Source organism: Panthera pardus, unplaced genomic scaffold, assembly GCF_024362965.1.
Source record: "Panthera pardus isolate Hobbes unplaced genomic scaffold, ASM2436296v1 HiC_scaffold_10, whole genome shotgun sequence".
Lineage (NCBI taxonomy): Eukaryota > Metazoa > Chordata > Mammalia > Carnivora > Felidae > Panthera > Panthera pardus.
Window position 1 is genome coordinate 45,433,829 of NW_026526655.1, and position 21,957 is coordinate 45,455,785.

General features: G+C 37.0%; 1 protein-coding gene across 1 annotated transcript in view; it reads left to right on the plus strand.

The window, feature by feature from the left end:
* Positions 1–6,900: 6,900 nt before the first annotated feature.
* Positions 6,901–21,957, plus strand: part of COL5A2 (collagen type V alpha 2 chain) — a 147,196-nt gene continuing 132,139 nt past the window's right edge. The window contains exon 1 of the mRNA XM_019461888.2: positions 6,901–7,213. Coding sequence (XP_019317433.1) covers positions 7,117–7,213 — 97 coding nt within the window. The 5' untranslated portion in view covers positions 6,901–7,116. The remainder of the gene's footprint in view (positions 7,214–21,957) is intronic.

Genomic DNA, 21,957 nt, shown 5'->3' on the forward strand with positions numbered 1-21,957 from the left:
CTTTAAGGTGTAGAAAGTGATTTTATATATATATACACATATATGTTTATATATATACACATTGTGAAATAACAACTATAATCAAGTTAATTAACACATCCATCATCTCATATAATTATCTTTTTGTGTGTGTGGTGAGAACATTTAAGACCTACTCTTTTAGCACATTTCAAGTATACATAGTCACTATGCTGTACATCAGATCTCATTTCTGCAGACTTTTTTGATACTGCCTTTCCAGTTAGTAAAAATCTGAATTATAGTTTAATTATCATGAGGTACAATGGATAGAGTGCTAGGATTCGGAAGCCTATGTTTGAGACTGTTTGCATTGTGTAACTTCTGAAAAGTCACTAATCTCTCTGAATCCCAGTATAAAACGTGATTATCCTGACCATATTACTTTACTGGGTTATTGTGAGTCTCAAAGACTATGTGTGTACTCAAATAGTATGTAAAGAGTAGGATGCCACACAAGCCAACATTATTTATCAGGTAGGTCACTTAGAATTTTGGCACACAGAATGCTCCATAACTTCTAAATGTGACTATTGATTGCCTCAGGAGATAAGACTGTATTTTGGAATGTAAAATTGCAAACTTTTCTCAAAATATGACTTACTCTGAAACATATTTACATTAAAATGAAAGTTCATAACATAAGAAGTTAACAATTTCAAATACAAAAAATTATTTCTAATTATGCCTCGGTGTAGGAAGATGTATTTTTATTACAAATACTCAGCTAGAGGTAAGCTATATTTATAAAGTTTGGATACGGATAGCATTCGTGACTAAATATGTTGGTTCATATATTTGTTTACTTGGAAAAATGTGGTGCTAAATACATTTCAAGGGATTCTCCCAGTGTTGTCATTTGTTTAAAAAAAAAATCAGTGATGGAGTTTAAGCTAAGGAAATAAACATCATATAATGTCTTTGAACCTCAGCTCCTTATTATGAAAAGACTGTGCAGCCAGAGTTCTACACCTGGATCTGGTAATTTCTTGATGTATGACACGCCATGAGTTATTTAGTTTCTATGAGCCTCAATTTCCTTTCTTCATGTGTAAAACAGGGAAAATAATAGCACTTACCCCATAGCATTGATTTAAGGATTAAGTTAATACATATAAAACGCTTACATAGTTTTTGCAACAAGTACTTAATACATTTTACCATTATTACTATTGTTATGGTTATTATTTTCAGTGACTTTCTGCCAGAAAGAGAGTATATTCATAATATGCAGACTTTTTCTCTTCAGAAATTATGGTTATGGTATTTCATAGCATATATGTGCAGAGATCCACCTAATCAGTTCTGTGCCGTTCTTCTATTTTGTTACCCATTGCTCTTCCTAGCTGAGCTATTCCTTTCACCAGGACCATCATTTTCCTAGTCCTCTGTGTTGACATCTTAGAATCATTTTCATTTGTTTCACTGCCACTTCTGTCATGGCCTTTCAATCATCAAGTTCTACTGATTGTTTACCAAACAATATGGGTTCAACAAATAACCATTGGGCAAATATAAATAACCAAACAATATCTATAATATCAGGGAGCTTCCAATTTGATAGGGGAAACAGACATGTAAATATAATGTGGTGTTAGAGTAGTCTGTACAGAACATGGTGGCCAGTTCTATGAAGGAACAGGCTGGTTTGTCCGCGTGGAGGGTGAGGTGGTAAAATTTGAGCTTTGCCGGCTCTATCATACTCTTCATTGGCAGAGATGTCCTTTCAACTTTCTTTATCTAATTTCTCAGTGATTTTATTTCCAAAATACATCTTGAATCCCTCTGCTTCTTTCTATTTTCACTGCATTTCCCTAGTCCAAGAAACCATCATGTTTCATTTGGTGTAAAAGTGCTTCGTAACCTGTATCCTCACTTCCATTCTCGCCTTGCTAAAATACATTTCTCATAAGTCATTTAGATTAAAAAAAAAACAGTACTAATACTAGAGCACATTATTCCTCTGTTTAAAACTCTTTAATAGGGGTGCCTGGGTGGCTCAGTCGGTTGACTGTCTGGCTTTGGCTCAGGTCATGATCTCACAGTTTGTGGGTTTGAGCCCCGCATTGGGCTCTGTGCTGACAGCTTAGAGCCTGGAGCCTGCTTCAAATTCTGTGTCTCCTCTCTCTCTGCTCCTCCCCCGCTCATGCTCTGTCTCTCTCTCTCTCCTTCAAAAATAAATAAAAACATTAAAAAAATTTTTAAAAAAACTCTTTAATAGATTCTCATTGCATTTAGAAAAAAAATCTAAACTCCTCTTCATGATCTGTGAGACTTTACCAACAGACTATCGCCATACAGGCTTTCTTTTTATTTTTGCATATTCAAAGTTTATTCCTATGTTTGATAGGAGCAATAATGGCCTTCCAAAGATGTCCATGTCCTAATCTCCAGAAGCTGTGAATATGTTAACTTTCAAAAGGACTTTGCAGATGTGATTAAGGATCTTGAGATGGGAGAAATTATCCTGGATGATATAGGTGGAAACAGTATAGTCACATGTGTCCTTAGAGCCAAAGAACCTTTCTTGCCTGTGGTCAGAGAAAGATGTGGTCACAAAAATAGTGTCAGAGTGATGCTATGTTGCTGGCTTTGAAGATGGAGGAAGAGGCTGTGGGAACGTGAGTGACCCCTAGAAGGTTGAAAAGGCAAGGAAATGGATTCTCTGCCAGAACCTCTAAAAAGGAATGCAGGCCTGCTGACACCTTGATTTTGGCCCAATGACACCCAGACTTCTGACCTACAGAACTATAAGATGGTACATTGTATTGTTTTAAGCCACTAAGTTTGTGATAATTTTTATGGCAGCCATAGAAAATTAATATATAATTCCAAGCCATATACACCTGCTGTTACCTCTGTTTAGAATGCCATTTTTTCCCCCTGTTCTCTAGTGATAGAGCCTTTTTCAAATTTTAGGTCTCAGATTCCCTGTTACTTCTTTCAGATGGCCCTAATCTTCAGCATTCTTCCCACCACCACCTCCTGAACAACTCTAAAACAACTCTTTATTTCCTTCATGGCATATCATTGTCTGGAATTACCTGTTTTCATATTTACTCACTTATTTATTATTGTTTTTCCACTCAAGGTTGTAAGCTCTCCAGCATCAGGGACTTTGTTTGTGTTGTTCACAGATATATCCTCAGTTCCTGGAGTAGAACCTGGCAAATAATAGGTATTCAACAAATATTTGTTGAATAAGGGAATGAACTAGACAAGGGAAATGGTTATTTCAGGCAAAGGTCAGAGCCTGAGCAAAATTCTGAGGTGTGAAACTGCTTATGTGCCTGGGAAAATTTATGTTTCCAATGGCTGAAGCCAAAAGAGGAAAACAGAAAGAGATGGGAACCAAGAAGTAGGCATTTTCCTCCTCCCTGTGCCCTCCTTTCTCCCCTCCTCCTCCTTCCCTCTTAAAATATTATGTCACTATATCTTGTAAGTACTTGGGAGTTAATGTAGTTTAGGGTTTTTTTTTTTTTTTTTTTTTTAGAAGGGGGAAATAATTGAGTGAAGAAACATGTAATAAAGCCAACAAGACTTGGCAATCAATTGGATGTATGTTGAGGGAGAAGGAAGGGTGTCTTCCTATGTTCCTGATCTTTGGGACTATAATAATGGTGGCAGTGTTAATGGGTACAAAGAACAATGAGAGATAATGGTTTCATTTTGGACTCTTTGAGCTTGGTGAACTTGTTCAGAGGAAGATGTTCAATGCAGACACTTAGAAATACAAGTCTGCAAGAGCACTTGGTTGGCTCAGTAGGTTGAGCATCAGACTTTGGCTCAGGTCATGATCTCATTATTTATGAGTTCAAGCCCCACATAGGGCTCACTGCTGTCAGTGATGAGCCCCTTCGGATCCTCTGTCTCCCTCTCTCTGCCCCTTGTGTATGCAGCACCATCTTAAAATAAAAAATAAAAATTAAAAAAAAAGAAATACAAGTCTGCAGATCTATAATTCAGGAAGAAAGCCTTGACTGGAAGTCGTTAGCATGTAAATGAAAATGAACTCCAGGGATCTAATAATTAATATAGCCCAAGAGAATGGGCAGCATAGGTAACATGCTGATGGGACAATGTTGGAAAAACACAATAACTCTCTGAAAGGAATTAGAAAAGGATGTTTGACCAGAAAAGCAAGGAATATAAGAGGAGTATGTAGGACCAGGGAGTCTTGAGAGGAAGGAGTTTCAGTAAGAAGGGAATAGTCAGAGTATCAAATACTATAGGGAAGGAAGATGAAAAGTCTTTGGGTTTATCAATAAAGAGATATGGATGTCTCTGGTACTGCTGGCGATGATATTCTAATGCAAAGGGTGAAGTATAACTGAGGGGTGAGGGAGTAGAAGGGGAAAAAAGAGACTACACAAGATGAGTACTTAAGGGAAATCTTTGGTTTTTTTGTTTCTTTTTTGAGGATAGAGATGACACAGAAAAATGTCCTGCAGGAGATGTGAAGGGATGGGATAAAGAGGACCAAGGGAGGGGTGCCTGGGTGGCTCAGTTGGTTAAGTGTCTGACACTTGGTTTTGGCTCAGGTCATGATCTCACAATTTGTGAGTTCAAGCTGAACTGTACTGAAGACATGGAACCTGCTTGGGATTCTCTCTCTTTTCTTCTCTTCCTGTCCCTCCCCCTGCTCATGCTCTCTCTTGCTGTCTCTCTCCCTCTCTCAAAATAAGTAAACTAAAAAAAAAAAGGAGTGTCAAGGGAATGATCAACTGTGAGGGTGCTGAGACATCTTTTCTCTGGAGACTGGAAATATTGGTGTCAGGCAGATCTAAGACGTAGGAAGAAATAAACATACTCACTTGGGAGTCAGACATCTCTGGTATAGAACCCTAAACCCTAAATCTACCACTTAGTAGCTGAGCAAACTGGAGCAGGTAAATTTCTTTGAATCATAATTCCTTATATATGATTTGAAAAAATAATAACTTTCAAGGTTGCTGTGGAAATTGAATTGGTAAATGCTTACTCAGGAGGTGTGTATTATTATCATGTGTATACTTGGGAAGGGCTTCACTGAAATTGAGATGGATTTATGAGCTCCCCACGTAAGCACTGAGGCCTAGAATCAGTTCTTCAAGGACTAAGAAATGGTTGAGTCCTCTATCCTGAATGCAACCACATCTATAAAACAGACACACCTGGTGAACACCTGTGTACGTTTTACTCTTGCAAATTGTAATGTAGGATCCTAATAGATGATAGAGGAAAAGCCTGAGTCACAAAGCTCCCAGAGACGAGCTAATTTATCACAGCTGTCCTGAGAATATTTGCTGTGTCCCCATCATACCATGTGCTTTTGGTTTGATAGGAAGAAGAGGCTGAAGCTGGAGGGAACCGTGAGAGGCTGAATTGCGTTTTTAATCTTTCTTGTAAAAGTGAAAAATTAAACTGAGAGATCCAGGGTTCAAGGTGCTTGGAAAGTTGAGCCCCTCTGGAATATTTCTCCAGAGATTCTAGCTCCCAGCTAAAATTCAAAGGTTCTTGGATTTCTTCTATTAAAAGTGATCATGTATTACTTAGCTAATTGCACTCTATATATCTGTCCTTTCTCTGAATTTCTACTGGCCTTAATGCACTCCCCAATGTATTTATATGCTCTGGCTTATGTTTCTTTGTTTCATGTAAATTTATCTTTTTTAGCATCTACTTGTGTTCCTTGATGACAATGGGACAAGGCCTTCAGTTATTTCATGTCGTTTTCTCCCTCAGTGCTTCGCATGGTGCAAGGTACCTGATCACTGCGTAGTTACTATAAGCAGTTGGCTCACCTGTATTGTATAGGACAGCCACTCTGGGTCTAGGTGTACTCAAGCAGTGAATGTATTAGATCATGTACAACACTCAGAGGTCATTAAGATCTTGGCAAGCAAGAGGGGTGGCACAAAAATTCATGAATATCGCTCTTAAAGGGCATGTGCAACTGGGACTACCACAGTCCCTGAAAGACTGGTGTAGGAATAATAACTCCACCATCGACTCTTATGTAGCTCTTTGCAATTTGGAACTTAGTTAATAATACACTACTCATTTTAGTGTCCCTAAACCTTAAACACTGGTCAAGGCAGAGCCCTTTTCTCAAATGAGAAAATGGGAGTGCCCAGAGATAAAGGACTTTGTGTTTACGAAATTGGTAAGTGGCAGAGCTGTTGTTTAAAATGAGACTTGCTGGATCCAAATGCAGTATACTTCCCATTCCTCTACACTAACATAGTCGACTAGTTTTCTACGTAATAAAACTTTCTGGGCCAAAAGGGATCTGCAGATGTGTTCCACTAAACAAGAGATGTGGAGAAATGCGGAGATCATCTTAATTCAAAGTAGGATGCATCACAAATTCATTCATCTCAAGCAGTTTCCTTCACCTGAAGCTTACCTGGGCACAGTTTTAATAGTCCCCTTCCAGAATCTGGGAAAAGAAACTGAATCTGGAAAAAGAAACACAGTCTGTCAAGGAGACAAGAATACTTCCTCTTCAGTGAAAAGAAAGGGTTAAAATTTGATCCTTTGAAAGTTTAAGGTGGACAAGAGTCCTGAATTATCTAGACACCAAAGAGTAGGCAAAAAGGCTGTGTAGCTTATAGGGAAAAAAGTGAAGGGGTGTGTGTCTGGGGGAAGGATTAGGGAGGGGAGACTAGGACTATTTCCTTCTAACAGGCTTTCTGTTAAAAAACAAAAGAAAGAAAGAAAGAGAAAGAGAAATAAACATTTGTTCCTGTGATTAAGCCCTCATTTGTGTTTAAAACATAAATGAAGTAGGGACAGTTCAAGGCACAGAGGCGCGTGTTCTGATTTGGTTGTTTACCATCAATCAGACCGTTGCTTGGCAGACACTGGATGGTTATGAGCCTGAACAAGCTGAAAAGGGGCAGGAAAAGAAGTGGAGGCAGCATTCTTCCTATTTAAAGCTGCATCGCTTGAAAAAAGTTTTCTCAGACTGTGCTGGAGCTGGTGCTGAAAAAGGGGGTTTGCAAAGGCTGCCCTGGGGCTGGTGCTAAAAGAGCCCGCAGCTGACTTCATGGTGCTACAATAACCTTAGAATCTACTTTTCACTCCCAGGAGGACCCACATGTCTAATATTTAGACATGATGGCAAACTGGGTGGAAGCAAGACCTCTCCTCATTCTTACTGTTTTATTAGGGCAGTTTGTCTCAATAAAAGCCCAGGAAGAAGGCGAGGATGGTGAGTTTGCTGTTTGCTTTGCTTGTGGTGTTTACTGCACGGTTTGGGAAATAGGTGGAATGTTAAGCCTCGGGAAGGAAGAGCGTGAAGAGGAAGTTCTGGTTTGAAGTTGAGAAGGGGGCTGACAGATTTGCACCTGGGAAACGGCTCTCTCTCGGAAGACAATCAGGATATTTGTAAATGCGGAGCTTCTCCATCTGCCGTTGGGCTGCATGTTTCTGGGAAACCCTAGAAGTCCTTTTGCCTGAATGTGGACAGTGGGAAGTTTAAAAGAAATGGAGAGTGCTTAAAACGGAGCACTAAAAGCACTTTTAGTCAGAGGAGTTCTGTTCTGTGGGCTGGAGTTTTCAGAGCAAGGAAAAGTCGCAGCAGGAGCTGGGTAGGGTGGAGTCTTTTTTGTACGGAACTTCAGCTGCTTCATACAATTCTTTGTTTAGAAAAACCTCTGCAGCCACTCTGATAACTGATTTTTCTTTGTCTTTGGCTCCTTATTCTTTTCTCTTTACAGACTTTTACTTCTTTCCCATTTTCATTTGTGATCTTAAACCACTTTTGCTTACTGAGAGACAGTCTCGTTTACTTGTCCGTGACAGAGGCTGATAGAAGCCAGATTTCTTAAACAGTGGTATTTTCCCACCCTACTGACTTGATTATCAGGACAGTGGTGGCTCCCTGCTGGATGGCGGAAGGCTGCAAATCGGCATGCCTTATATATATTGTATTTATCATGGAGTATTTGCATGGGCATTATCCTTTAGACACAAGTTTCATTTCTTTTTTCTGATTTAAGGCAAATCTTGCCTGGTTACCGATTTTTTTTTTCCTATGCAATTTGCTCATGGTTAGAGTTGGGTGGCATGGTATGGTTAAGCAAAAATGCATGGCTGCTATAGAATATAAGAAAACATTTAAATTGGTTCCACTGATTATTAAATCCTTATTCTCCAGACATGTTTTTTTTCATAATAGACCATATAGATTTTCATAACTATTTAACATCAAACTCAAGCTTTTAAAACTTAGCACATTTAAACTTTTCTGTTATTGTCTTTTATATATATTTTGAGTGTATATATATATATATATACAGATATATGCATATGTGTGTGTATATTTTTTAATACCTGCTTCTGTGTATTTTTGCTCTGAAGATGTTCATAAAATTAATCTACAGGCCACAAGGTCTAAAAATCATTTAAAGAGTGAAAATAAGAATGTGAAATGAATACCCAACAATCTGTCCAGAGTCCCATAGAGGGGGCACTTTCTAAAATCTTGTAACTTTTTACGTTACTTTTTATGTTTTAAAAAACGAGGCAATTCATAAAAGGTAAAACTGTTGAGTTTCTTTGAAATGGTGTGAAAAACATTAGTTGTTTGGAGGGGAGGCGAAAATAATTGAATAGGTACTAGGAGTCAGGAAAGGGGAGGAAAAAATATGGAAAAATTACAATAGAAATAGCAAATTTAATTATAAAAGGAACAGTTCACTCCCCTCCCCCACCAAAACAATCAACAACTTTAGTTTAAAACTTAATTAACACAATTTTCCATGTCAATATACTTTAAAATAAACAACTTACTTTTATAAAGTGTGGAAATAATTGATCATGTGAATAAACGAAAAGAGTGTTTCATAAGGTATATGGAATAAGCCATATGTTAAAAGACTTTTCCAAATAATTGTAATTACTCTGTAGGTGTTATTGAAAAATAAGGAGAGTTTAATGTTTTCTAATATTAATTTACCTAAATTTTAGAAATTTGATATTTGGTGCAAAACAGTCTCCATCTCCATACCAACCCCTCTTCCCCCTATATAACCAAACAGCACAGCAATCGGAATCCCAAACATCAGATTTTACAGAAAAAGTATAATTCCGTACATACACATGGTAAAACTTAAATTCCTCTGTTTTATTACTCAACCCAGGAGAAAATATGTGATAAAAATTCAATAGCAATAGAAAGTTGTATGGCCCAAATTAAAGGTAATATACACAAGAATTCCAGAATCTAGTATATTCAGAGTTTTGTAACTTGTATTGTACTTACTTACTGTTCATATTTTGGTTTCAGTTACATTGAATGGATACTTGGCAATACTTTATTCCCCCTGTTCAGGCTTGACACAAGCTTAATAAAAGTGTCAGAATTTTGAAACTCCATGTGATTTTAAGTTTGGGGAAGAGTAAGTTCAAGTAAATGCTTTAAACTAAAGAAATAGCTAAGGTTCACAGGCAAAACAAGTATATTTTTCAAATTTTGGCTATAACTAATTGATATAATGTGGTAGTGATTTTGTGTAAAAATATGTCCCCTTTGAAATGTAGACACATGTTATCACAGGTAACTACATGTTTACAAGCTTTTATAGTTTTCTTTTCAAGACTTCAATGTATATTTTTTTATCTGTTTGACTGTGTTTATTTACCAGAAATGTCAACATAAGCACAGTGTCTGCCTGATAGAAATACTTATGAATGATGAGATAAGAGGAAATAAATAAAGTTTTAGGACATATAGGCCCAGATAATTACTACCTATCAATAAATATAAGAACTGAATTAATTTTTCACATTCCTAAGAACTGAAGGGAAGTTGGGCTAACTTTAGTTGACACTATTCAGTAACAAGAAGCAGAGTTAAGAAGACAAAATCAGCTTTTCATGAGTTTTGGGGTATATGTGTCTGTGATGGTGGTGGTGGGATGCTTTAAAAGATTCCCCATTTAGGGGCGCCTGGGTGGCTCAGTCGGTTAAGCGCTGACTTCGGCTCAGGTCATGATCTCATGGTTCGTGGGTTCGAGCCCCGCGTCAGGCTCTGTGCTGACAGCTCAGAGCCTGGATCCTGTTTCAGATTCTGTGTCTCCCTCTCTCTCTGACCCTCCCCCGTTCATGCTCTGTCTCTCTCTGTCTCAAAAATAAATAAACGCTAAAAAAAAAAAAATTAAAAAAAAAGGTTCCCCATTTGTTTTTTCTAGGAGAAAATACTATGAATTTATAGTAATTTTTATACTCTTAAAGGTCTAACACCTATTGAGTTATGCACATTTTTGTTATTAGAAATGGACAGACTTAATCTGAGAATATAATCTTTGATATGAATCGTTGATTTCAACAACAGAGAAAGAATGGGGAGAAGGAAAGGTGCAGCATTGTACCATTTTATTTCCAGAGACCAGGTAGGTGACATAAACAAGTGAAGCAAGTGAGTGTTTGTATATCAACAGGGGATGATGGGCCTGTGGAGAACTGAAGATGCATATGCCCACTTTAAGGCATTCAAAACCAGTGTTTTCCAGAAAGCATTGCATAAGCCAAATACAATATCTCTGACCGCCAAGTCTGGCTCATGGACCATAAATTTGCAACCCTCTTGTTGCAACCCTACACTGATATCCTGGACCCAAGCCAGCTTCTGATTACTAAGAGATGAAGGGCTCAGAGTCCTTTTTATATCATGGTTTCTTCCATTTTTATGCCACATCTACCATTTATCTCATTATTATAATACAAACTTGAAGACACAAGTGCTCATTACTTAGTACTACTTGGCCCAGATTGTTTTAAATGGTACTTAGTACATTACTAAGTAGTACTTGGATTGGATCATTTTATAGGAAGTAGAGAATATGAATACATAGCTTACGATACTTGAAAATTCATAAATTGTTTTAAACTCATTACTATTGAAATAGATACTTTGGATTATGTAGGACATACAACCTTTTCTTTCATAGTGGATGTTTTAATCTAGATTCAGCTGCATATACCAGAATGCAATTGTTTAAATTTTTTTTAAAGTGCTTTTTTTTTTTAATAAAAGAAAGTTTTAGTTAGGTAGTGAAAGGCTGGTATATTAGCTGTACAAAGTCATCAAAGACTCCGTCTCTTTCTAGTTCTCTACTCTCATATTCCTGGGGTATAATCCTTGATGTTATGGTCTTAGATGGCTGCTGGATTTCCAGCCGTTACATTTACTTTCCAGGCATCTGGATACAGGATGAGAGACGAAGGCTGTGATTCTCTCTTTATTCATGGAGACTATTAAGTCTTCATCCCACTTCAACTTACTTGTGGCCAGAATTCAGTCATATGGTCACACAAAGCTACAAGGGTGGCTGGGAAATGCAGTCTTTTAGGTGAGTAGCACTAGCAGCATACTCTACTGAATAGAATTATGTTACGAGAGAAATAAAAGAGAGAATAGCTGTTAGGAGGCAAATATAGTCCCAACCGCAATGAGTGTAACTGTCACCCACTTTCATTGGAATAGATCTAGTTTCACTGGGCAGGATATAGTTGTGTGACCAGATATACCCTTGTTATTGGTCACTTCCACGTAGTCCATGAAGCCAAGAACATTGGATGGCACTTAAATTAGACTGCAGCTTTTTGCTTTCTAATTCTTTTAAAATACATTTAGAAGTACCTATAACTTTTATCCAAACTAAAGTGAGGCTTTATTTTGAAGAGTATATCTCTCTCTATAGATGTAGACTGGTAGATTGATAGATACAGATAATTTTTTATATTGACAGAACAACATGTGCATTGACCATGACTCTTTAGGTTAGTGGGTAAGCAATCCACAGATCCACATTGAGCTGGCTGAATAATCATCTGAAGAGCTTGTTACTGATATAGATTCTAGGCTTCCCTCTTTTCCAGATATCTTGATGTAGATGGTTTGGATGGGATTTGGGAAGCTGTCTAGGTGATTCTGATTCCTGTTGGTTAACCACTATACTGCATCTCTGCCTAACATCGTTTTGATATTGACGTGGACCAGTTGGCTTCTTGTTCCAAGACTACACAACTGTGGTGTGGAAATAACTTGCTATTCTACTTATTCCTTTCACTTACAAAGTTGCCTAATTAACGTTTGTAGAGAAACTGTGGCAAATTCACCACTGTGGCATTTCTGGAAAAATAACTCAATGCCCAAATCTTCTTCACAGCAGTTAGGTAAATCATTCTACTATGCAATGAGTACATCTTATTAAAATATATTTCCAGGTGGTTATATAATTTTCATTTTCTCTCTTGCTTCCTGTCTTCACATTTTTAGAACACTTTTTCACCACAGGTCTAAAATTCATTGTATTGTTCAGTCTAGAAATGCACATAATGCTGACTGTGAGGTAACAACACAAAGAGAAATCTTTGTTTTGAGTAGCTGGGACTTACAAGTTTGGAATAATGTTAATCTATGGCCACAGAAAAAAATCTTTTTTAAACAATGTTCTCCCACTTGAAGGACAATCCATACATCATCAGTGGCCTTTTATCACATTCATAAAATGTTTAAAAATCAGTCATTTTTTGACCTACTATGTTTTGTTTTGAATCACAACATTCAAAAATTTAGATTTACATATGAAAGATGTAGTAATGATAGAGGAAAAGACTAAAATTGTTATTAATTGATTTTATTATACAAATTTGGGCAAGTTGTACAAGTTTGTATAAAACAATGGAGTTGGGAAGATATTGACAATTCAGTTTTCCTCCCAATTTCTTTCCATGTAAATTTTACATGTATTTCATCTAAATTTCCTTTAAGATGTTGAGCTGTTATAATCAATATTTTTAGAACAATATTTTTAATCTACTCTTGCATTTGCTTGACGAGAGGAGCAGACTGTCTTATGGAATATTTTGCCTTAAAATTGTGGCCACATTGGCAGCTTTGATGTTTTTATTATATTTTATTGATGTTCAAAACTAAGCCCTTCCAAAGGAATCAAGTTGTTTTCATCTTATACATAATATATTCTCTAAGGAACAGTGTATAAGATAAATCACAATAATGCAAGATTTTTCTTATCCCCATGTTGCCTTCTACAGAGAAGGTAGTGATATTAACAATATTAATAAATTAAGATTAATGAATTAATGGAAACTTGTCCCTGTAGCTCTATGGTATAATGTTCAAACTCAAAAATGTTTGCATCCTTTTTTTTTTTTTTTAAGTTTCTCCTGGGAAGGAGAAAAGACAGTCTCACAGTTCTCTCTCTCTCTCTTTTTTTTTTCTTTTTTTTTCTTTTTTGGGTGTCTACTCAATCAGAGTTATAAACCCAGTTTCAAGAGGCAACAAATATATTTTCAGTGGAAATGTTGCTTGCAACATAAGCATCATAGACTTATTGCAGTCTGCATACTGTAGTAAGGAAAGGAAGCCCAGTCCAACAATCACTGGGAAAACACATGGGTTCTGGTCCATCTCTGCTATTTAGCTGTTTTGCAACCTGCAGAGAGTCCTTTAGTCTCACCAAGCCTTTGAGTCCTCATCTAAAATCAGGGAAAACGTACACACCCCTGTCAATCTGATGGGACTCCTAGGCAGATCATTTGGGAAAATTACCTGAAGGTAATTTTAGAGCACTTAAATGAGACACAGAGAGTGATATTCAATCTGATTTCAGTCATCACCGATACAAACCTTAGTGGTATATTTTTTACTTTACCTAATCTTTGAATTTATTTTGAGAAAACTTCTGGATTTGTTCCTCTTCTGTACTTTCTTTATTCTCCATTTCCCAGAGGAACTTGCTCCATCAATCATGTTCTCTTTTCTATAACTACAACCACTCTCTTTCTTTGGTGCTTTTCCCGTTATCTTATAAACAATCTCAGCTCTCTCCCAGGGCCCCTGTCTGGCTCCCACCCTTTCTTAATTCTTACCCTGTCTGCTTTAAAAGAGTAATATAGTTTTCTGTCTCTCCTTCCATGCCCTCACTCATCCCTATGCATTCTGACTTTTGCCTGCTCCCTGTCCCATTCCAGTTAAGCTAGTGGAGTAAGATGAAGACGAAAATGGCGATGTTTCCAGTGGGCTCCTTTTACCTGTCTTATCAGGCCTTTCGCCTTTATTTGATACAATTAACCACTCCAGCTTTCCTGAAAGACTACTCTCTGAAAGTTCTTCCTCTAGCTACCTTACCTTTTCTTCTCAGCATGGGCTCCTTCTCTCCTTTTTTCCCTTAGCACTTTGTTTTCTCAGAGGATTTAGTTCACTGGTCTTCCCTGTATATTCTCTTCCTAGATCCATCTAGGAATCAATCACTCTCAGGGTTTTGCTTAACAGCTAACTGCCGATAATTCTCAAATCTCTTTCCAATCCTGAACTTCTACATGAACTTCAGAATTCTCCACTGATGGGCCATAACCACTTCAAGTTCAGTGTATCTAAAACTCAACTCATTATCTTTCCCCTAAGACAGGATAATTTTTCCTGTGTATTCCTTATATCAGTTAATGGCAACATCATCTTATCTGGTCACTCCAGCAAAACTCCAATCAGTTACTAAATTCTTCCGTTTTATCCACTAAATATTTCCTCAATATACCTCTTCTCCCTGTCTTCTCCAAACACCTCAGTTCAGGCCTACATTATATCCCTGGATAATTGCAGTAGCATTTAAATTCCCTGCCTTGCCTCCTGTGTGGCCACTTCCCACTTGCATGTGTATAGACCTCTTCTGTTGCCACTGTGATATAAAAATCTAAATCAAAAAACCTAAAATCTGATCACATCATTACCTTCCCTATAACCTTCCATTGACTCCAATAATTTGGGGAAAGAATAATGTTCAAGCTCCTAAGCATGGCACACAAGACCTTCTAAGACCTGGCCTGTTTCTAGAATGTGAGTCAGATCAGCTGTAACTCCATGTCTCAAAATAAGAAATTGCTTGTAGTTTTGACCTCCCACTGCACATACACACATGCACTTTTCCTTTTTTTACCTCTGCTTTTCAGATTCCACTCCATGTTATGAATTCATTTTATGTATTAGGTACATAATAGTTATTCCATTCATATCCCAGTTGAATATTAATTTTTAAAATCTAAAAAAATTTCCCACCATTTATTTATTTTATTTTACTTTATGTTTATTTTATTTTTGAGAGAGAAAAAAAAAAGAGAGAGAGAGCACGAGCAGGGGAAGGGGCAGGGAGAGAGGGACACATAGGATCCGAAGCAGGCTTCAGGCTCTACACTGTCAGCATAGAGCCTGATGCGGGCTCGAACTCACCAACTGTGAGATTATCACCTGAGCCAAAGTCGGTGCTGAACCCACTGAGCCATCCAGGTGCCCTTCTTTTTTTTTCCCCCTGCCATTTATTCAAGTATCAGTGCACTTATTTCAAACTCAGGTTTTGCAAATTTGCATATTCTTGAGCAATTTTTTTTTATTTCTCTGTCTTGGTTTCTTTATGTATACAATTAGAATGATAATATTTACCTCAAATAATTATTATGAACACTGTCCCACATATAAACCACCTATATAGTATGGCTCCTAGCAAATAGCAGGAGCTCATTAAATGATAGTTGATATTATTATTCCATTACTACTTAATAACATAGAAATAATGATAAATGCTTATTGGGTGATTATGACGATGAAACTGTTAGTATGGAAAAATAAACAACTTTTGCTCTCAAAGAGATGAACGTCTAGTGTAAAACTTAAAATGCAAATTTTACCTACCATTGTATTAGGTCATTTTGATAATACATCGATGTATTTACCTGATTTCTAATTGGGCTATATTTTAAACCTATTTAAAATTTTTATTCTTCAAACAGTAGAGTTTTACTGTATTGGCTCCTTATATAGGTTTACTATGGGAAAAAACAAAAAAAAACAAAAACATCTTTCCACTGGAGACTGGAGACTGTCTCATGGCCATGTGGTCTGAAGCATCACCCCCCCACTTCCTGTTTCACACCCCCCCACACACACATTTCATTCTGTGCAATGGTTTCCAGTGTGTGAGCAAGCCAAGCACGATTCATTCCATGCCCCAGTGCTACCTCATGCCTGTCTACCAGCTATGTCTATTTCAGAGTTTATTCTCTGAAAATATGATAGTCATAAAAATCTCTATTAAAAATTGGAAGCTTATTTTCCAAACCGCATTGCTCTGGGTTGCATTTGGAATGAGAGGAATTGCTTCACTGCACAGGGATTTACAAGGCAGCTCCCGGGACTATTTGGATACAGAAGTGGGGTGACCCATCTTTTCCCAGACTTCGCAGCAAGTCTCTTCATTTTCCAAAGGTTGCTGGTTTCTTCACTCCTACTCCCAGGAGATTTTTGTGAAGTTTACTCCAGAAAGCAGAAACTGTGTAGGAAGTAGGCACATTATTCACACTCATGCTTTCCCTACTTTGCTGCACTTTTCATTCTTCCCAGTTTTTCACACTTTAATAAAATGATGGTTTTGACTTAGAGGGAGGCACGCTTATGGAATTTTACCAGATAATTTGTAGCTATGAATTTCTTTAACTAAATCTTTATTATCCAGTATGGTTGTTCTGTGGCCATCAGCTTTAGATTTTTTTTTTTTCATTATGGAATTCTAAAAATATGGATGGTTTCCATAGCAAATAAATTCATTTATAGAGCTTTAATCTTTTTATTTATCTTAAATAGTAGTTGTATGCTTATTACTTGCTCCTGAGGTAGAGGAACCTATCCTATTTATGGTAGTTTGAAATTATCCATAAATTATCCATTTATGCTAGTTTGAAATTATTTTTTTAATGATTATCTATTTTTGAAAGAGAAAGAGAGACAGAACATGAATGGGGGAGGGGCAGAGAGAGAGGGAGACACAGAATCTGAAGCAGGCTTCAGGCTCTGAGGTTTCAGCACAGAGCCAGATGCGGGGCTCGAACTCACGAACCACTAGATCATGAGCCAAAGTCAGACGCTTAACTGACTAAGTCACCCAGATGCCCCTAGTTTGAAATTACTTTTAAGCCATTTCTGTCTCACTCTTTGCAGAGCTTTATATTGAAGAAATGACTAAGTTACAGTTTAATTCAGAACAGCATGTTTTTCATGTTAGTGCTAATTTTTGAACTAGAATTTCTGGTAGGATGGGCTGGTGGACAGTGAAGTTAATTGATTGTCATAGTAGATGAACTGCAAAAAACCTGCCTAGTTTTCAGGTCTTTGACTATAAACACTAAATCTCTGAAGCTTTATAAACAAGCCTTATACTTTATTTTGAGAAGGCAGAAGGGTACTGGTCATTCCAAGGTAAATGAGTGATTCTGATATAAGAACTTTCATTTACACAAGTTTATACTGGTAAGAAAAATGACATTGGGCCCTTGAAGGAAGAACAACTGAACACTTCATCAGAGTTCTTGTGTTCAGGCCTTCAGGTGCTATAAGTGTTATGTCTTTCTGAGTATTCATACAAAATGTCACTTCTTTCTACAACCATTTCCCATATCCCCTCAAGTCGTGGTGTCCACTGATGAGATTAGGCAAGGGTTTGTGCTTTTATTTTTCTCCCTCAAGCATCGTAAAACTGAACTGGATTTTGCTGAGAAACAACTAATAAATTCCCGAACAAATGGAATTCTCATTAGCCTGAGAAGAATTCAGTCTTCTTGCAATCTGCTTATTTTATTTTTTAAAAAAGTGGGGTAATTCCTTTATGTAGGGAAAGAGACAAAACTGAAACAGAATTAGTGAATTAATCAGTGAATGCATTTGAAGTTCCATTGGCAAGGCTTGTGATGGTTTGGTACACGGAGGATGATAAAATATTGATAATTAAACTTGTACTTTTAAATGTTATTTTAGCATTTGCAGCATATAGATAAGTATGTTCCATAAACTTGCCAAAGGAACACTTACCTGAGCTACCTTGTCTTCTTTCCACATCTGTTCTATGGAGGCAATGTTGCAAAGTCCTAGAGGAAAGAGCAGGTTCAGTTCTAGAAAAACAACTTGGAAATAGATGACTTTTATTTTATTTTGCTTTGTTTTGTTTTAGGAAAATATGCTCTCAGCCTCCTTTCTGTTTGAAGGGAAAGCATTCAGAATTCTGCATGAAAATCAGGGTCTCACTGCAACTCCACCTGGATGTCACCTTCCCAAATTTTGCCTTAAATTACAGACTTTTCCTTGGAGCCTGTTCTCCTATCAGAACTTACTGTTTGTTGTCCTTTTCTTTCCTACTCCATAGGAAACTAATATATAGCACATGCTCCCCTAGTTACTATTCTAATGCATAGTGTTAGTAATATTACTCCCTTATAACGAGAGCCAATTATATGGTAATTTGCCTTTTGCAATCTTTTTTTCACTATTCTCTGGCCATCAGAATCAGTGGACATCATGGCTGTGGATGAAAACTCCAGTATCATCAGATGGACTCTGAGACTCACGCTTTAGGTGGATGAAACATGGCTGTCCTGGACATTCTGTACTTGCCCATGGAAGGTTCCACAATCAAGACATTAAAATCACTTCAGATCCATTCTAATAGAAACTAAAAGTTGCCTTAGTATAATCAAAATGGAAATTTGCCCACCAGATTCCCATTGTTTCTGAAGAGGAACTTTGAGTTTCTTCAGGATAGAACCCTATGGTAGTGCATCCTATGGAAGGCATAAAAGCATGGAAGGATGGGTTCTCTGTGGGTATGTAAGGGTGCCAATTAACTTCATTGTAATACACTGAAGTGTCAGGCACCAAGCTAACATGAGACTTCATGATTGTATCATGTCTTGTGAGATTTATTTAGAATTTTGAAGAGGTTGGGGAAGTTTGTGATATCTCTTAATTTCTGTTCTTTAATTCCTCTAATTTTTTACTCTATGTTCCTCAAATGTAGCCATTTTAGAATAAAATAAATAAACACTACCACAATACTATATCTTTTTTTTTTTTTTTTTTTTTTAGCCAACAGCATATATACTATCAAACAAGCCTATGGACAAAAGGAATAGGTCATTGTTTCATAGTGAGATTTTTTTTTTTTTTGATTCTGTGAAATTCCCTCAATTCCCACGTATTGCCATCTTTCAATATTTAGGGTTTTTAACAGTTAACAATTTCTATGCTTCGAATTTCTCCTTTTCCACTCACTTTCAATAAGCGGTTAATAGGGCATGGGTCTTTGGAGTCTGACATTTGAGTCCTGACTTTGCCATTGGTAACCTTGTGAACTTTAGCAGGTTGCTCATCTTTGAGATTCAGTTTTTTCATCTGCATATTGAAGAATTGAGTTAAAATTCATTGCACTTTATAGGCACTGAAGAAAAACAGATATTATTAATACTTTGGATAGATTCCCTGATTAGGCCATTGCAGACTGTTTTCTCCATAACTGAAATAATTTCCATCAATCTGTTCCCAGTTACTAGGTTTGATAGGAAAAAGGTTGGAGGGTGCAGGGGCAGAAGAGGTGGTTAGGAGGCAGAGGTATAATTGGGAGGCTTGCAAGGGCAATAAAGAATTTTTATTTATCTCGTGTTTTTCCCTTGAGACAGGACTGTGCCCAACTCTTGATTATTCATAAAGCAAGTTAGGAAAAGCAAAGCAGCAAAAACCCTGAAAGTTATACTTTGGTATCAGGATGCATTTCACAAACTTGGCAGTATACATACTCATTTAATTTTATTCTTTTTTTCTAATATAATGATTTTGGCAACTGTTTGCAGATTTGATTCAGGTAGAGTTGTTCAAGAAAAGTGAAACTATCCTTAATATATAACAATTCTGTTTACTTTCCTCAAATTTTACTGATGTCAAGGCATACTTATTTGAACCCTGGGCAATGTTTTTGTGAGGGAAAGCAGGTGCCTCCACCTGGGTGGCCACGGAAGGGTAAGGAAGGCGCTGTGTGTGTGTCACTCAGCTTCTACTAACTCAACGTGGCAGTGGGACCTAGAGAGCTCTAGCCCTGAGCTGGATGACTGGAATAAAATCCTGACTCTTTGCTTATAAATTTCTTATAAATACAATGTTTGGAGCCTTAATTTCCTCATTTATAAAGCAGGAATAATATTTTTGATTTTATCAGTTCTCAGGTTCAAAATAAAGAATTCATAGTATGTGCGGAAATTCTATGGTTAGCTAGAAAGGCCAATATAAGGGTAGTGTTATTATCTTAGCATGCCTTTGCTGTGATGAACAGTTAGCTGAATGCAGACTAAATGTTTTCTTTTAAGCAAATGGTCATGTTAATGCTCCAAAGGAATATAAGACTCTCCATAGAAATGAAAGAAAGCAAAGTTAGTGTTTTTTCTTTTTTTAAATCTCGAATTGAGGAAAGTGAAATACTTGCTTATATAACTATCTAGGAACCTCCCAAAGCCCCAAAATAGGAGAAAATAAGAACAGAGGCTTTGATGTGAGGGTAAACAGATCAGATGGAAAAAAAAAAAAAAACACACCATGATTCTTGTAATATAATTGGACTGTAGTCTCTCTACAAGCAAAAATGTAGCTTCCTGGCAGAAAGCTGAATCCACTATTATCATTACTTTTCCCCTATTCATCTCTCATCAGGAAGCCTGTCTCAAAATCAAAGTTAAGCTCTAAGGGCCTGTTTGTAAAATGGTATCTCTTTTGCCTAGGTCAGAAGGTGACTTTGAACTAAAAGTTTAAACTGGTGACAAATATCCACAACAATCTGAGCCAAGTGTTTAGACAAAGGTTCCATCAGCCCTCAGGCCTGTCTACTTTCTGGTATATTTTAAGACTCTCTACTTGTACAGAGAGAAACATGCAGTTAAAGAGATGAGGGCCTCAACTAAATAGACTGTTACTTTCTTTCATGAATAAATTGTTGAAGTAATTTTAAAGAAAAGCTTCTAGATTAAGACTGGAGCAGGACAGGAAATCTCATTCTAATTGCAGCTCTATCATGAACTAACTTGGTGATTTTGTGGAAGTGACCTAAATTCTCTGGGCCTCAGTTTCCTTCTTTGTAAAACCTGCAATATATTACCCAGAGACACTTCCTGCCCTGAAAATCTGTGACTGTAGAAGGTTTACATAAAGTTACTTCACATAGGTCAGATTTGTGCTATACTGTGAGGACTCTTGTGCATACTTTTGGTAGATTGAGGTATCACGCATAGTCTCTGTAAACGATGTGTTGCTGTACTTTTAAATTAAGATTTGATAGTTCTTATCCAGGTTTCTAGTTATTTACCTAACTATGGGTTCATCTCAGGAATACAACTTCCAATTTATAACTTTGGAAAATGGTATGCTTTTTAGTGAATGGCTTTACAACAAAGTTTCTAGAGAAGTGTCTAAAAGCAAAGTTTCTAGGCAAAGTTTCTAAAAGGAGCTTATGGAAAAAAATTATGGTACTATGGCCTCAAATTTTGTAGGTTTCGTATAACTTTGAGCTTTCCAACGACAGAGAAAATGTGTAAATGTGTCATGCATTGTATTACACCATTACAACCGTTAAGACTCCATGTTCTTTAGATATTTTTTTGGCGGAATAGGCAGTCAAAGTTAAGCAGCATCCTATACTCTCAATCTCATAACTGATGGATTTGTCTTTGTAGCGGGAATGTTGTCTACTTTTCCTGACAATTGAACCTACTAAAATGCTATTCTTTCCAGACTTTAAAAAAAAGGAAAAAAAGGAGAAGAAGAATTAAGAGGCTATGGGATTTCACCTGAGGAGTAGATCATGGGGTAGTCATGCTTGTTCTTGAGTCCATATTTTAAACTTATTCTGGAGTCCTTATTATTTTTTTGCAATTATGTTTGTTGGGAGATATGTACATGTTTAGTCTGAATATCTAGAAGATTTGATTTGTCCCATTGATATTTCTTACACACAGGACTTTTGGAACATGCTGCATGTCCTTTTTTTTCAGGGAAAATGAGACTCCATTTCTGTGCTTCTTTTCCCAGTTTCCTTCCTTCAACAACACCGACTGAGTCTTGTAAACATT